This window comes from Stylophora pistillata, chromosome 12, assembly GCF_964205215.1.
Source record: "Stylophora pistillata chromosome 12, jaStyPist1.2, whole genome shotgun sequence".
NCBI lineage: Eukaryota > Metazoa > Cnidaria > Anthozoa > Scleractinia > Pocilloporidae > Stylophora > Stylophora pistillata.
The window spans coordinates 23,961,327-23,977,647 of NC_142530.1; the positions used below are offsets into that span (position 1 = coordinate 23,961,327).

The following is a 16,321-nucleotide window of genomic DNA, read 5'->3' on the forward strand; positions in this document are numbered from 1 at the left end:
TCTCAATCTTCTCTTCCGTCGACACCAATGGAAATCTCTGGGTGTTTTCTGCAGTTTCACTTCGAGTACACGCGGTGACGACACCAGTGACATTTTCATCATTAAATGGTGTAAAACCTTTTTCGGAAACATGGAGGCCCGAACTTTTGTCGTCACTGCTGGTTGGAACCACTTCGCCAGTAAGTGGGATCTTTAATTTTTTGGCATCAGCAGACGAAGGTTCTATGCTTCCTAAAGGAATTATGTTGGAAAAAAAGAACAGCAAACTTTGTTTAAAGTCGTGATTGCCATGATATGTGACCTATCGGGGGCCTTGGGTGGGAGATCTCTGACTGTACACGAAATCCATTGAAGAATCGAGAACCATCAAACGGATAACATCTAGAATCTTATCTCAGCATGGGAGCTGGATTTTTTTTTATATTTGCATAAAAAAAGTTACGTTTTGGAACCCAAAATGCAACCTCTAACTTTCGTCTTTGTCATTAAAAAGTTATATCAACCTTCTGACTTATTAAGACCAGGGACCAGATACAGGATTCAGACTACAAGTAACTAGCATTGATATAATGATATAAGAGACGTGCACAATTCTGCATCTTTTAGCAACGAGTACAGTCCAGGAAAGGAAATAGTACTGATCTTTACATTGCTCGGAGTGTTATGTTTATCTCAAACGCAGTCTTGTCACGATGGATCATGTTGCATATGACATAGAAGTACAATAGTGCATCGTCAGAGGATTTGGAATTGCTCAAATTCCCACGAAAGAAGGTACAACAATCGGAGTCTGGATGATATCAGTGATATGCACACGATTTGATGTAATTGTCTGTAGTTACGTCGAGTAGTCCTCCATGAAAGCTAATCAATTTTTTTTAAGATGACAGCCACAAGCGATAGTTTTCCTACGGATATTTCTTGTAAGATAATATTCTTTTAAAGCCATGTACATTCTATATGTCAAGAACTTTTGTTGTCGAGAATAATAGATATAAACGTCACCAAAATATGCAATATCTGATTTTCAAGCTTCGTTCGCAATTTGCCCCTACGAAAAGTAGAATATTAAGGCCAACTAGGTGCATAGTTTCAGTTCCAGAATCGGTGTACTTTTGGAGAGACTCAGATGAATGTTTTCCCTTTTTTCCCCTTCATAAAAAAACGATTGTATTGAGATAAGTAATCGATTAATGTGTTTAAATTTCGAAGGGGAATAAAAATAAGCCGGAGGTAATATTTTAGGTAATGGTATGGGGAAATCATCCACACCAAAACAAATTTTTCTTCCGTCGACAACGATGGAAATCTCTGGGTGTTTTCCGTAGTTTCACCTTGAGTATCCGCAGTGACGACAGCAGTGACCTTTTCATCATTAGATGGTGTGAGACCTTTTTCGGAAGCATGGAAGCCATTTTTGTCGTCACCCCTGGTTGGAACCACTTTACCAGTAAGCGGGATCTCTGATTTTTTGGCATCAGTAGACGTAACTTCTATGTTTCCTAAAGGAATTATATTGGAAAAAAGAACAGCAAACTTTGTTTAAAGTCGTGATTGCCATGATATGTGACTCATTGGAAGCCAAGGGTGGGAGATCTCTGACTATACTCGAAATCCATTCAAGAATCGAGAACCATCAAACGGATAACATCTAGAATCTTATTTTAACATGCGAGCTGGTTTTGTTTTTAGTTGCATTGAAAACGTTAAGTTTTGGAACCTAAAATCTAACTTTCATCTTTTTAATAAAAAAAGTCGTTTACTGACTTATTAAGACACAGACGGCATTTCAGGGAGCAGATGTAGGATTCAGACTACAAGTAGCTAGCATCGATATAATGATATCAGAGACGTCCACGATCCTTTTGTATTGTGTAACCTCGTTGCAAATGTTTAATGTTCCAAGATCAGTTCGTTCGTGGTAAGAACAGAAGAGTGACACACGAGGCTGTGCCCCGTGTGTCACCCTTACAACATTTTTGCATCCTCTGTGATCTATTTGTTGTTATTTTTTTAAAGAAAAATTCCCATAACTATTTATTTGATGGCTGATGTCCCAAGTTTGACGTGTCTTCTGTGGAGGTAACAGACCGGAGACTCAGTGTATATTCTCCGTGTTTTGAATAGCAGTTATAATGAAACAATTGCCAAATGATATATTTTTGAAGAAATATTCATTTAACTATATTTACCTTTAAACGTATACAGCATCCTTATACAAAGATGAAATGGCAATTATTAACCACTCTTAAAATCAAATAGGAAGTGAAGCTACCGAGACGACATGAAATTTTTAAATACCTGCGAATGACAGTTTGCAAGCAAAGTAATCTTCTCTCAAAATGGTCGTTTCCAGTTCTATGGATTCCACATCATATTTCCTTTTTACCTCATCTGTTAAAAGATGTTCTTCTGCTATGGCATTTAGGTGACCGGAGCTGTAATCTTCCCAAAGTCGCTCAAGGATTTCCAGAGTCCTGCATTCGACTATTATTCTCAAACTTCCTTCACCAGCTTGTTTTACTCTTAAATCGAGCGCACCTTGTAGGTAGTAATAGAGACCCCAACAAAAGTTTTGCGACGGGATTTGAGCAGCGTGTGTTTCGACAAAACATTTAGTCATCTCGCCCATTATATGCCGATTCAACTCTTCTTGCTGTTCTTCGTCATTTCGCTTTCTCTTAGCCCGCTTGAGATCCATTACAATTGGCAGAGTATGATACCCTGAGGGTGGACGAACAGACACCTCTAGAAGAAAGACACAAAGAAATACTCTCAAAATAAGATAACTTGCCATTCCATAATGAAATAACTATTGCAGTTAATTTTTCATTCAGTTAGGTATGCAGTATATTAACTACTTACACTTTTTTGAAGGGGGAGAATGATTTAGAGTTATAGTACAAGTGTTGCTTCTGTGGTGCAGTGGTACTTTTACTCCAGTGGAGTTCTTTTTACTCCAGCGATTGGGAACTTGAGGTACGAACTAAACGCTCAGTGAGTATGCAAATAACATAGATTATCCTGCTTGTTGTATGGACAAAAGGAGAGAGGAGGGATTAAAAGGCAAAGCCTAAGGGCGAAGCTCCCGTTGGTTTATTTTCCAGACGTTCACTATATTGGTACTCCTCACTGACTATTGAAGAGTTTATTCACAGGAATTTAGGGACCGGTCATTAATTATTAGAGGGGGGATAGGGGTGGCATGGAGTCAATAGTTTTGTGGTAGTAAGAGGGCAGGCTTTCCTTTCTTCATTTAGGAAAGTTTAAATGTAGGTTCAAGGGATAATAAGAGCGAATGTGACGGTGAATGGTTATGTTGGCAAATATGCAGAGTAGGATATAAAAGTAAAGGACATTGTCTTAATAACTATCTCATTTTAATTGTGTTAACTATTGAGCTAAGGCACTCTGGTCGATACGAGTTGATTTAAACTTCATGCATCAAAATAAAAAAAAAATGGTGACTCCCAGTCTATTTGGCCCTAAAGAGTCGAGTATGCACACTTCATCAAGTTGTCCATGTTTACAAGCGCAAGCGCATACGATTTCCTTGATACAGACGCAGGCGCGCATGCATGATACATTCCCCTTTTGCCTTCTATATGTATGGTGCCAAGGTTTGTGCCCGCATTTCAATTGTCCTTGCATGCTAACAGATGTACCTTGCAAAGACAGTCGGTCATACGGTCACTTGAGGAACCAAATTTTCTCAGATCTGTTATTGTTATCTTTACCAATTTTTGATTAGTATGAGGCTTCGCTGCGCACGCTGCGAGTTCCGCTAAAAGCTAACTCCGCAGCAAGTTATCGGTAAAAGGAAAAAACACAAACATAGCAGCTTTTAAAGGACGAGAACTTCATTCATGGAATCTTAAAAAAAATAATCTCAGCGACTTCAGTAGTTCAATGCCATCAAGAAGTTGTATCCTAGACGCTAAAATTGGCTTATTAACAAGACTCAAACACAATACTGGTGAGGTGATATATTTCAACAACACACATCCTGTAGAAAACGACCATAATTTTTAAGCAACGATCATCGCAATCGACCATTGTTACCTTAGCCTGTAATCTAGAACACGAGATAGGAAAAAAAATAAGAAACAAATTTACAACAACTGGACGCCAATGACCCAAGGTATGTCACACAAGGAAGCCGCGGGCAGCCTCGCAGAATAAAACAACCATGTAAGGAAAAGGTTTCTTTCCTTCATTTCTATTTTCTTAAAATAGGTTCGTAGAAGGAAAACTGCGTTGCGACAAGTATCTGGAATTCTCCTACATCCTCTCAAGCTTGCACCACAATATGAAGACTTAGAAACATAAACTGGGTATTTAAGTCGACGTATTGGTAGAATAGTAACTCCGAAAAAACATACAGTCTGACTTCGTTGTGAGTTTCATCTAAGACCTCTTAGCGGCGGTTACAGCCTATCAGGATTAAACGGATTATATTAAAGTCATCTCCGAAGGTCGTCGTTACTAGTATAACCAGTTTACATGTGCTAGATAGGAACAGCGCGCACTAGGAACAGATGGACGACAACTTAACGAGGCTGTCAAACGTTAGCTATGCAAGAAAAGTAAATTTCAAATGTCTTCGCCGTAGACATCTGCCAACTGCGTTCAATTTCATACGTTCCTGTTGATCCTTGTGAAAACACAGAACTTCCCACACTACAAATATAAAGAAAAATTGAAGTGGCGGATAGAAAAGGTATGCGCTATTTGAAAATGAAAAAAGTCAACTTTTTCTTTACGATCTCTAGTTTAATCGTTTGCTTTATCGCCCCTGGATTGATAACAAAACATTTGATATATACCAATGAATAAAGGCTGATAGTTTCGAAAGAAACTGTTTGGGGCTGCGTCGGTGGGAGTAACGAAATAATTTGGATACATCAACAAAGTTGAAATGGTAAATTGGCCACCGTAATGATTACAAAAGCTGACGTTTCGAGCGTTAGCCCTTCGTCGGAGCGAACCCCTTTCGCTCCGACGAAGGGCTAACGCTCGAAACGTCAGCTTTTGTAATCATTACGGTGGCCAATTTACCATTTCAACTTTGTTGATATATCCAAATTATTTGATATATACCACACCGGTAACAGTTACTTTTGGATGTTACAGAAGGTAAATTATAATACACTCACCACGACACTGCTCACATAATAACGGCATGCCTAAAAGTAACATACCTGTATGGGAGTCGATGGTGACTTCCGTTTGCTGATCAGGAAATATGGCTCCTCGGTTGAAACCTTGACAATCTCTGGGAGGTTCTAAGTAGAAAATTTACAAAAACATGGAGTCTTATTCCACTTAATTTTATGCAATTTCTAGTTTATCACTAAAATTCTTTTTTGGAGTGACTGGAACACTTCAGTTTTCACATTCGATCTTTGAAAAATTTCCTCATAATTTCCATAAACGATTATCCTGGTACCAAGCAACGTTTTTAAGCAGAGTGATATGACTATTTAATTTAAAACATCTTATCCACTCCCTAGACTTGAAATGGAATTAAAACTTAGGTGATGTAAGAAAAGAGATAATAAAAGGTAATCAACTTTTTTTTCTGTGAAGTTCAGTAAGTAGTGGTGACTAAATTCATACCATCAGTAATGCTGATCAATTTTTCGATGAGAGATTTAATTTGCTCCTCCCAGCTATACGTCTCTTGGTAAAACCCACGCAACACTTCGCATTCCCGCAGTCTCGTGGCCCTCTCTTTGTTGTGGATATTCTTAATTGCCTTGGCCCATACTTCAGGATCATTTGAATCAACAACAAAATACGAACCAAATGAAACTTTCATCAAAGCCTCTCCCAATCCCGAGTTTCGACCTACAAGGATGGGTAATCCTGCTGATAGAGCTTGAAGGCCTATTACACCAAAGCCTTCTGTCCTCGAGGGCATAACCGCAAGATCTGCTTCAAGAAGCTCCCTTTCTAAACTTTCCTGGCAATCGAAAAGGCTCCGTAATTTTAACTTGTTGGGGGAGATACCACACTCGAGGAGACGATGTTTTGTATCTTCTAGCTTGACATCAACTGCACTGATAAATACGAGGTGACAATTACTTAATTTAGCAACAGCGCCTGCCGCAATATCAAATCCATTAAGCATAAAGTCCTCTGGATTTCCGTACCCAAAGCACAGAACTCTAAACGTTTTCCTTTCCTCGTGAACTTGCTTAAGACCAGAAAACTCGGCCAGAATTCCGGGAGTGAACTCAAAGAAACATTTATCTTTTTCACAGGATCGACGAACAGCTTCAGTTAACTTGGGTCCAATCGTTAGGACGAAGTCAGACAGTTTGCAAAGTTCAATTTCTGATTCATGCTTTTTCTGCGCATTCGATATTGGATTTGAATACTCCTTAAACACCCCTATTTCTTCATGGGCTTTATGGACAACCTGTACCCATTTACATTGGTGAGAATTCCTTATAACTTGTGCTGGAAGCCCCAGCTCAACGCCATGTCCCACGACCACATCAATTAGCAAATTCTTTGGTGGAAAATTGAGGCAAGCCAGTTCATCACAACTTATCAGCTTTTCAGCCTCAACAAGGTGGATTCTTTGAGTTTTAGCTGCTTCCTTATCTCTAGCATCGCATCTTGGTACAAAGAAAGTGACCTCAACCTTGGGATCTTTCGCCATGTTTACCGCCAATTCCCTTTTTATGCCCGAGAGACTTCCATCGTTTGATCTCCATTCTGAAGCCAGGAAAGTGACTCTAAGCTCTCTCGATGATGGAAAATGTCTCTTTTTATCTTTGATGCCATCTTCACGTGGAATACCGGTAGAGTTTGAGCGCTCTCTTTCCTTAAAAACAAATGAAAAATTCTCGAAATATTTGATGGAACTTCGTCCATGTCGGTTGACCAAAAGATATCTAATGATAGTTCCTAAATTATATTAAAACAAACCGAGGTTTATAAGTTGACTAATCAGAAGCAAGGATGTCTTTAACAACAACAAACATTGATTTATCATCAACAACAACAAACATTTGATTTATCATCTACGGGTTTATGTCGAATTAATTTGATGGCCTGCTCCCAGTTGGCTTGTTTGCTCAATTGGTAGAGCGCTGCACTAGTATCGCAGAGGTCAGTGGTTCGAATCCCGTACAGGCCTGAAATTTTTTCAGGTTTGATTTTCACTATTGCTCAAATAGTGCTTTACTGCGAAGGATCGTGCACATATACGATGTCTTTAACGTTGGTTAGTAACTGACGTAGTGTAGTGATGGGTTTGTGGGCGACGCGGACGAATCGAGGAACAGACAGGGAGTGATTTATAAGATCAATTGCCCTGACTGCCAAGCCTCCTACCTTGGAGAGACTGAATGAATGAATGAATAAATGAATAAAATATCTTTATTTCGCTCGTTAAAATACATAACAAACGTTACACTGAGAGAGGAAAGGTATATAGATCATTTACAATAACTAAATAAAATCGAATAAAACATAAGATATATCATGTTACTTAGCAAAGCTGTATTTAAACATTATTCTATTAAAATAGCAATTCTTAAATCGTTCCGAATTTATCCTGGCAGAAACCTCGCAACAAGACTGACTGAACACAGTCGAACGACGAGGAAAAGTGATATCAACAATCACATTGCTAAACATCATCGACCTACGAACCACAATATTGACTGGGACTGCGCAATGCCTAACTTACAGCACTAACTACTTTCAACGACTGACTCTGGAAAGCTGGTTTACCAACTTAGAACAGACTCCCCTAAATAGGTGTCATCTACCACTGGCTCCATACAAACGACTCACTCACGACATTAACATTACAAACGAACCGAACAGAACGACCTACCTTTACCGACGGATCGAACCTGGCCAATCACGACGGACTTACTTTGAGTCTTACAGCCAGTAACATCACGGCAAAACTGACCAATCATTTTACACGAACTTCTGCTGAAAACAACTATCCACTTAACTCTGAAGATGACTTCCGCACAGGTTGTCGAAACGTCAGTCACCACCACCGACAACAGTCCTTCTCAGGACTACACTCCGGCACCTGGACGATCACACACTACACTTTCACATGTTACTCCCGGGTTCAAAACATTTACTGCAGATATAATTTCATTCATTTTGAAAAGTGTATGATTAATTTTCATCGTTCTAAAACACATTCAATCGCTCAAGTTAAACCACCAGAGTCAGGCAAGAAGGGTAATTCTAAATCGAGCTGATTTTCATATGGTGGTAGAGCTTCAGGTCCTATGACCCTAACCCGAGGGCTATAGTGAGGTTGTCGATAACACCTCTACAGAGTAGCTCAAAATTTACGTCTACCACTTGAAAATGTAGATTAGAGCCAGGAAGAATAACAATAAAAGAAAAATGGTTGTTAAATACTATATTACATCAGTGATGAATGTAGGCAGTCTGAGACCGAATGTGACTACCTATATAGCTCAATTTTTAAAGCACTGAAATAGAGGTTGTTTGATGACGCTAGAGGGTAGTGTTGCAGAGGATTTGTACTCACAATGAAAATAGAAAACCTGCCTCATCTCACTTATTAATGAGCAACGGTTTCAGAAGAGAAATATTCTTCAAGAATATAGTGGTTAATTGCCGTTCAACCAATAATTAAATGGTAACAAATAAACACAATGACCATAACAATAATAATTACAATAGTAATCCTCTAGGCTCCAATTGATAAATAAAGAAGCCTTGACTGTACTCTATTCTGTTTCAAAGCCACGCAGGAAGCGGATAGGGCACGAAGGAAGAGTAGGGAGGTGCGAGACGTAGTGTTGAGTGAGGTCAGGCCGAATTGTGGCTCACAAAAACACACGTCAATCAGAAAACAAACTTCTTCGGGCGTATCTTTCGTGGATGAACGACAGCCAAATTTACAGGAACATGACTGATCGGGATGACGGTGCCGTAAAACTAGGTTGCAGTGATTGATGTGGCCATCCACTCAACGCAATGGAAAAAAGATATTAGAGCAAGCCCATAGCTGTTCACTCAAATGGCGGACGATGTCATTTCTGAGGCCTTGCTCTGTTTTTTTTTTTCGAACACGAAACTATATATACTGTACGCGTGAAAGCAACCGAGAGGTCCGGGAAATGGTCGGAAATAATAGGAATTGGCATATGGCATGACAGCTTTGGCTCAGCTTCGTGTTTTGTACTCTGATTGAGCACGCTCTCTCAACCAATGACAGCGCGTTAAATCCGAACTTTATTATGATAATGATAAAACTACACCCCTTTAACTTCCCTTGATAATTATTGATAATTTCTCCTTTCACTACAATTTCATTTTTTAAAAGACTTTTGATCCATACAACGTGGCATTCCGCGTTCTAGGATATTCTGTTATTCCGTGTTTAAGATATTCTGCCATTCCTCTGTTCCCTATTCCTATGTTCAGCTATTCCGGTAACCTGTTAACTCGAGGTATCGTATATCGCACCTTGCTTGCCTCGCAAATTTAGCGGCTCTTTTGGCATAATTCCAGGCGAAATAAGCATACTATGTGTGATTTTGGGGTTTCAAATATCTATTACCTGAACGGTTTACTACAGGAATCTAAATCAAAGCTTTCTGGTCGAAGTTCATGAACCGACTCCTCGGACAGTGTTGTTTTGCAACGGGACGAAGATTGATTCCCTGGGAGAGTCAATTATTTGTTCAGCAAGGCCGCTCGTAATCAGGCTACGTGAAAGCGAATTTGGTCAGAATAGATGACAAAACGGAGCGCCTCTCAGGCCGGCTATGGAAAATTGGTGAGGAAGTTAAACAGGATATATTTCTTGCGTCTATAGTATCCTTGTTTTTTTTTCTATTATTATTATTACTTTTTTTTTTTCAAATTTTTCCTTTTAACGGCAGTACGAACGCTTAAAATTCAAAGTTTATCCCCCAATCGTGCAACATTAGGATATGTACATCTTAAAGATTCACCATGTTTAATATGAAATATTTTATTTGACCAAGACATGATTTTAAGGGGTACTCCAATAGGTACTCTATAAGGTACTCCATGGAGTAGGGCTCTGCGTTTTGTCATCTCCAATCTGAACACGAGTTTTGCAGAGAATGCTCTTTCCAGCAGGTGTCAATAAACTATGTATAGCAGTGATTCTTATTGCTATCAGTGTATTTGTTTTTACAGAGCCAATATATCTGTGTGTGCCAGCCAAGGATTAAAATTGCCATATTTTTGGCAGTTTTCTTTTTTTAGTTCATCTTGTAAGGCTTGGTATTTACAGTTTGAAAATTTCTAACTGGCATTGCTTTTTCATCCTTGAAGAGAGGTATTACACATATATATATTTAAAACATGAATTATGAAGTCAACATAATTTCAATGAGTTTGAAACTAGTATTTATTCTACTTGACAGTATATCACTTGACTGGAGTATAATACTGCAACAGTTATACTAACTTACTGTCTCTCTTACACTTTGTGTCTCAAAAACGGTTATTTATTTACATCATAATGACTTCAATATACTTAATATGCTTTCAAACGTATAAAAAAATAAGTGTAATGAGAATGATATTATGAAACAATTACAATGGGAATACCTGTTTGTGGTACAGCTTACTGATTGCAGAATGTCTTTGACAGTTATTCACATTTTATTTGCCCCTCACATTTCTTAGCAATGATAGTTAATATTGCGAGGAAAGTAAATAAAAAAAGAAGAGAGGACAGTGAAACTTGGGAAATTATAAACTTCACCATCTGATGGAAGAAAAAAAGGGAAACTTGAATTGTGCTACCTAATTTTCTCTATTGCCTTTCATTTATTTGCTCAAATACAATTTAATCAGTTGTAGGGTTTGCCTGCAGTGCATCAAATTACTAAAACAAGGTGGCTGTAAGAAAAAGTACACAACATCAAACAAAATCACACTGAAGTCAGGCTATTGATCATAAAATTTAAAGAATTTTCAATTGGTTTTGTGATTTGTTTGTGATATTTTGAAAAGATGATAACCTCCTGCCTTCTTACCAGTAAAAATCCCTTGTCTCTACCCCCCCTCCAAATGATTAATGAATGGTCCAGGTAAGCTATGACCTTTATTTAAACACGATAATAATTAAACCTAACAGCTTGAGGGGTCGAAGAAGAAGACTAGTAAAAACACTAACATCTAACAAGGGGGGGGGGGGGGGAAGCTTCTTTCCATAAATTTATTTGGGTAAAATTTAAGAAGAGCTCCCCAAAATAATCTGTCGGCTGACAGTTGGCCGACATAGTGACAACAAATTCAGAAATGAGTAAATAGACTGTCATCTTGGTAAGTTTGAACTTTCACAATTACCTCAAAATGAATTTTGACAAACACCACCCAATAAAGGTAAATTTCAAGTGTTAGTGTCTTAATTGCCAAATAATGCATTGCAAACCTCATTATTGGCCCCAATTACCAATTAACAAAATGTGTAGTATCTGGATGACACATTTTGTTCCACTGAAATTGGAAGAGATTAGTTACCTAGATTTTAGCAATAAATATAGGTAATCACACGATTTCGAGTGCAATTTGGAATAAATAAGCCAACAGTCATCCGACATTTGGCTGACAGATATTTTGGGGAGCTGTTCTTCAATTTTACCTTTTTATTTGAATGAAGTCAGAATGATTTATTTAATCACTTTCACCAGAGTGTGGTGAGGGTCGCACAACTGAGCGAGGCTCCAAATTAAGTGTGCCCTATATCCCACCCATCCCACCCCAGGGGAGGACATCAATCACACAGTAATCTCGTGTGTGGGAAATTAACGTCTCCTACCCCAACCCTGCAGGAGACGGGACCTCCATTTATTCGTCCCTATCCGAGAAGACTAGAATATCTAACCATTTCTTGATGTTATAGAAAGGTAGCAAATTCTTCTCAATTATTTTAAGACCCTGAGTGTTGGTCCAAATGATGTTCTCACAACTTGAAAAGCACTCCATTAGGACATTATAAGAGAACAGTTCTTTTGCCCGTAAGCAAATTGCTATTTTTAAAGCACTCTCTGAAGATTAAAATTTAATGGCAGACTCACAGCTGTGGTTTGCTACCAATTATGGCTTGTTATTCTTTTGTAAGTGAAGGTAATTTTCCCCATCATTGGTATAAACCTGGTTTTATGTGTATGTGAAGGGTATTTTTCCAAGGTAGGCTAACATTTATAAATTAGTCATCAAATGTCTTGAATTGATTGTGCCATTGCCAGAAACTTTGAATCAATTTAACCTTAGTAACCTAAACTGCCTATAAATAAATAGAATCTTCAAATTTATTTGTTGTTCTCCTCTTGAGGTGCATATCACAGTGTTAAGGTCATGGCAGGCATTAACTACAGGTTCATAGGAAATCTGCATGTGTATATGCATGTGAATTTTTAACATTAAACCGGGAATTGACTACTTTAAATGACTTTACTACATGTGTGTGGGTACACCAATCAAGTACATACTTAGTATACACTTCATTTTCTAAGACTCTTTTTTACCTGGCTGACACTAAATTTTAATTTTCTAACAATATTTCCTATTCTTGTTAATCCTCTCAGACCTCCCAGTATCAACAGGTCATTTTAAAACTTATAGTACACGATTGCATGAGATTACGCAGATATATGGCACATTAATCTTTCCCCTGACCCTAATAACAGTGTATTATGTGTAGAGATTGCTATTCACTATAAAAACATCTGGGTGTATGGGTATAATCCAAAAGGCATTTTTTATGTCAGTTTTACCCATAAAACAGTCCTTACCAACAGTTTTAATTAATTGAATAGCTTTGGAAATGGTGGCATAATGGACACTAGAAAATTCAGCTGGAATACTGTCATTAATTGAGGATCCATAGGGGAAGGACAAATGGCGAATCATATGAAATTCACCAGTGCCTTTTTAGGAACCACACCCAGGGGAGACACTAGAAAAGGTGAAAATGGCGGTTCACTGTAGGGCCAAGCAATGCGGCCTACTGACATTTCCTTTTCGAGTTTGTTATCCACTAATTCCTTGTTCTCACAAGCTGATTTTAAATTGTGTGAAGAACATGGAATGCGTTTCCCTTGGAAATGCGCCCTAAAACCATTTTGAAAACCTGCAATTAATCTCTCTGCAGGCACCGGATCATACCCTGATAAAAGGAATTCAATCGATCAACTCTTACACGAGTTGGTGTACATATAATAGTCAAATTAAAGTCTTGTGCACAGCCTGTGCAGTAAAATATTGTATTGTTCCTGAAACTAGTTCCTAAGTTAGAATAAGAATGAGTTACCTGGTACAAGTATGGCTTTTCACAACTACAATAGTTTCCAGGCTTAATCAAAATCTTCCTCAAATCTACTGGCCAGCTAAGACCCTCAGTCCCTTGCCCTGCCAGCCTTAAACCTTGTCAAACAGTTAGCAGCAGGAGCGAGAAGCAAATGAAAGACAGAAACAACCGAGCCTGTTCCCTCATACACCTTCCTCAATCCTGTAAGCTTATTCTGAAAATGGCATTTCAGACATGGCATATATGCCATAAAATTTCCATTAAACCAGGGTATCCGAATAAATATTTCATGACGGTGATTACCAGTCGTGGAACTAAATGGTTGGGTTTAGATATTTTACAAAGTTTTTCCAGGTTGTCATTGCATTAGTGGAAACTGTGTAAGTAAAAACTGTACATTCAATGTATAACCTTAGTTGTTGCATTGAGTTTGCCAGTATTAGAGACCACCGGTAAACTTTCTTGTGGCAACTTTAACATCATCATCTCAAGTTTAAAACTAAAGAGAAAGCTTTATCGACCTTTAGAATTAATTTTTGTAAAGTACAAATAAAATCCAAGTATTTTTCAAGGTTTCTCCAAATATCTTCATTGTCGAGTACTAGAAACATGATTGACAAAGCTCGTTCTACCGTGGCTAGACTTGCTAGAATCGTGGATAGTTACTTTAAAGACATTGACATACGCAGTTACAGCAGAGGTTAATGAATTTAATAACAGAAAGATCTAAAAAGACGTCGTGTAGACGCCGCCAGCCAGAAGACAATCATGAAACGCAAAGTCACTTAAGAGAAGTTAAAAATTAACAGCTTTTGAACACGAGTTGAAAGTGACTTTTCCTTTTAAGTTTCTACGCTTATCAGAGGAGTTTCACATGTTAGAGAAAGAATCAGCGGAGCAAACAGTCATACCTGGTGACGTCAAGAGAAGATATAAGAGAAGCCTCTACGATTCTGGCGTAATGTTTCACTGACTCACTGGTGTCGTGTGCACCAAACGGTCAATCGATCGATATCTCAACCGTTTCGTTCATTTTTGGCTCATTTTTCCAAACCGAAATTATCAATCACGGTAAATAAAAAGTCATTTCAACCGATCATGACATACTACCCTACATCTGATTAAGAAAGCATTCCATATCCTAGGCAGTCCGTTCAAAACATCAAGAAGTTCACGGAAAGTGTTCACTCTTCCGCTGCTTGAAAATACCGCTGACTAGCACCTCTCCCCACCCCCCAAGACTGGTTTCTGGTTCCCAAATTCCCTTAAATAAACCCTTCGACAGCTTTAATAAATCGAAGGGCTGGAAAAGAAACTAATCGGAGCTCTGCTTTAGGGTCGGCGAAATCTATTATCATGTCTATTTTCCATTAGTATGAGTTGGGGATTGGCGTCGCGGAATCCTTGAACGGTATTAGGATAAACAATCCTCAAGGAGTCAAACAAAGATAGATCGACCTCTGAAATGGTCTCCTTTCTACACATATTGGTTTGTAAAGACGGTTTTAACTAGGTAAGATCCACATACATATAACACAGGCCGTACAGAAATTCGTTAAATATAGGAGTTAGCTTTGTGTTCTCGAGTCAGTGACTCGGCATCGGCCATCGCTTCGTCATACACTTGAACTTACCGTATAACGAGTTGAAGTCAGGCTCTGTCCGGGTACAGATTAGTTCAGTAAAAACACGAAAAGGCTACTAACGTTAATAATTAAGCGTCAGAGGATTACTTGCTATTAAGATTCTTCGACTTAATAAGTATAACAACATCTTTGGCAGAAAATTCAAAACTGACATATAGTGATTTACGGTCCTATTTGTATCTTTAGGTTCAGTGAAGAGCAAACCAGTGGTGCAAATGTAGAAGAGAATTTCACTACTAACACATGTACAAGGCAAACCAGAACAGGCGTCGACACTTTTGACGCAGAAAAAGCATGAGCTTAAGGAGAGAATACTTTGAAGTTGATGGAATCATTTTGTTCCGAAACCCGGAAACACCTACCTCCATTGTCTGTTGTCCACTCTATGCCTTTCACGATTGCGTGTTCGTGACTCCACAAGAATTGCACACAGACATCAAGCATTGATCCAAGCAAGCGTCATTAAGGTCATGTTCAATTATTGACGAAATTTATGATACAAAATGAAATAGCAACAGCTTCTTCCATGATTTGAAATCATCGTGAATAACTAAACTTCCTAAAAGAGAAGGACTGGTAGCGAAATGGAAAAAGAGCCACAATGGAGGTTCAAAGTCCGTCCATCCCCCAAACACTGTTGAATTTTGTGCACCTTGTATACTTTACCAAGACCTGGTTACTGTTTAGGTTTTGCAAACGTTGTTAGAAGAGGGGGCGGGGTTCTGCGTATACGGGATCTTTTGTCATGTATTTAGATAAACGATGTGTTTTCAATAACCTTCGCAAGGAGTTTTGACATGCATTGTAGGCCAGATAGAACTAGCTGGGGAACTGGGGTGAGTGGAAGTCAGCGGTGGCTCATTCAACTCTGAGTGAATCACGTGTTGCCAACTTATGAACAGTTTTTCACACATCACGAGTTTAAAATGGAAAAATTCAAATCTCACCTTCCATTAACTTTGGACTTAATCATACAACGCGAATGAATTCTTTGCTACCCTCACCTTGGTGTTGTTTCTTCCTTTTGTATCAATAAGTTTCCTGAGTGTTTTATATTATTAGTATCACTATTTTTTTTTCCCTTTTAGGTTAGATTATGATATAATATGTTCAACAACGCGCTGTCTTTAAGATAAAGCTACAGACTAACATAGCAGTGTGGGTATGAGCAAAAATTACTGATTGTCAGTTCAAGGTTGCATTTATCTCGAGATGGGTAGTAGTCTACGGATAATTTAAACTTCGTTAAAGAAAGGTGGATTTTTCATGCAGTTTTCTCTGTTTTACTTTTACCTCATATTTGTAAGCTGATAGAGGAGAAGTGTGTTCTTGAAAACGCAAGCATTATGTGATTTTAAACATC

At 38.4% G+C, this 16,321-nt stretch overlaps 1 protein-coding gene across 1 annotated transcript; it reads right to left on the reverse strand.

The window, feature by feature from the left end:
* Positions 1 to 1,027: 1,027 nt before the first annotated feature.
* Positions 1,028 to 6,782, reverse strand: LOC148719358 (uncharacterized). The gene is made up of 5 exons (XM_088740098.1): positions 5,620 to 6,782; positions 5,202 to 5,285; positions 2,302 to 2,748; positions 1,273 to 1,502; positions 1,028 to 1,051 (listed from the first exon to the last, which is right to left on the reverse strand). Exons 1-5 carry the CDS (start codon positions 6,668 to 6,670, stop codon positions 1,028 to 1,030), a joined length of 1,836 nt encoding a protein of 611 aa, XP_088596224.1. The 5' UTR covers positions 6,671 to 6,782.
* Between the last annotated feature and the right edge of the window lie 9,539 nt (positions 6,783 to 16,321).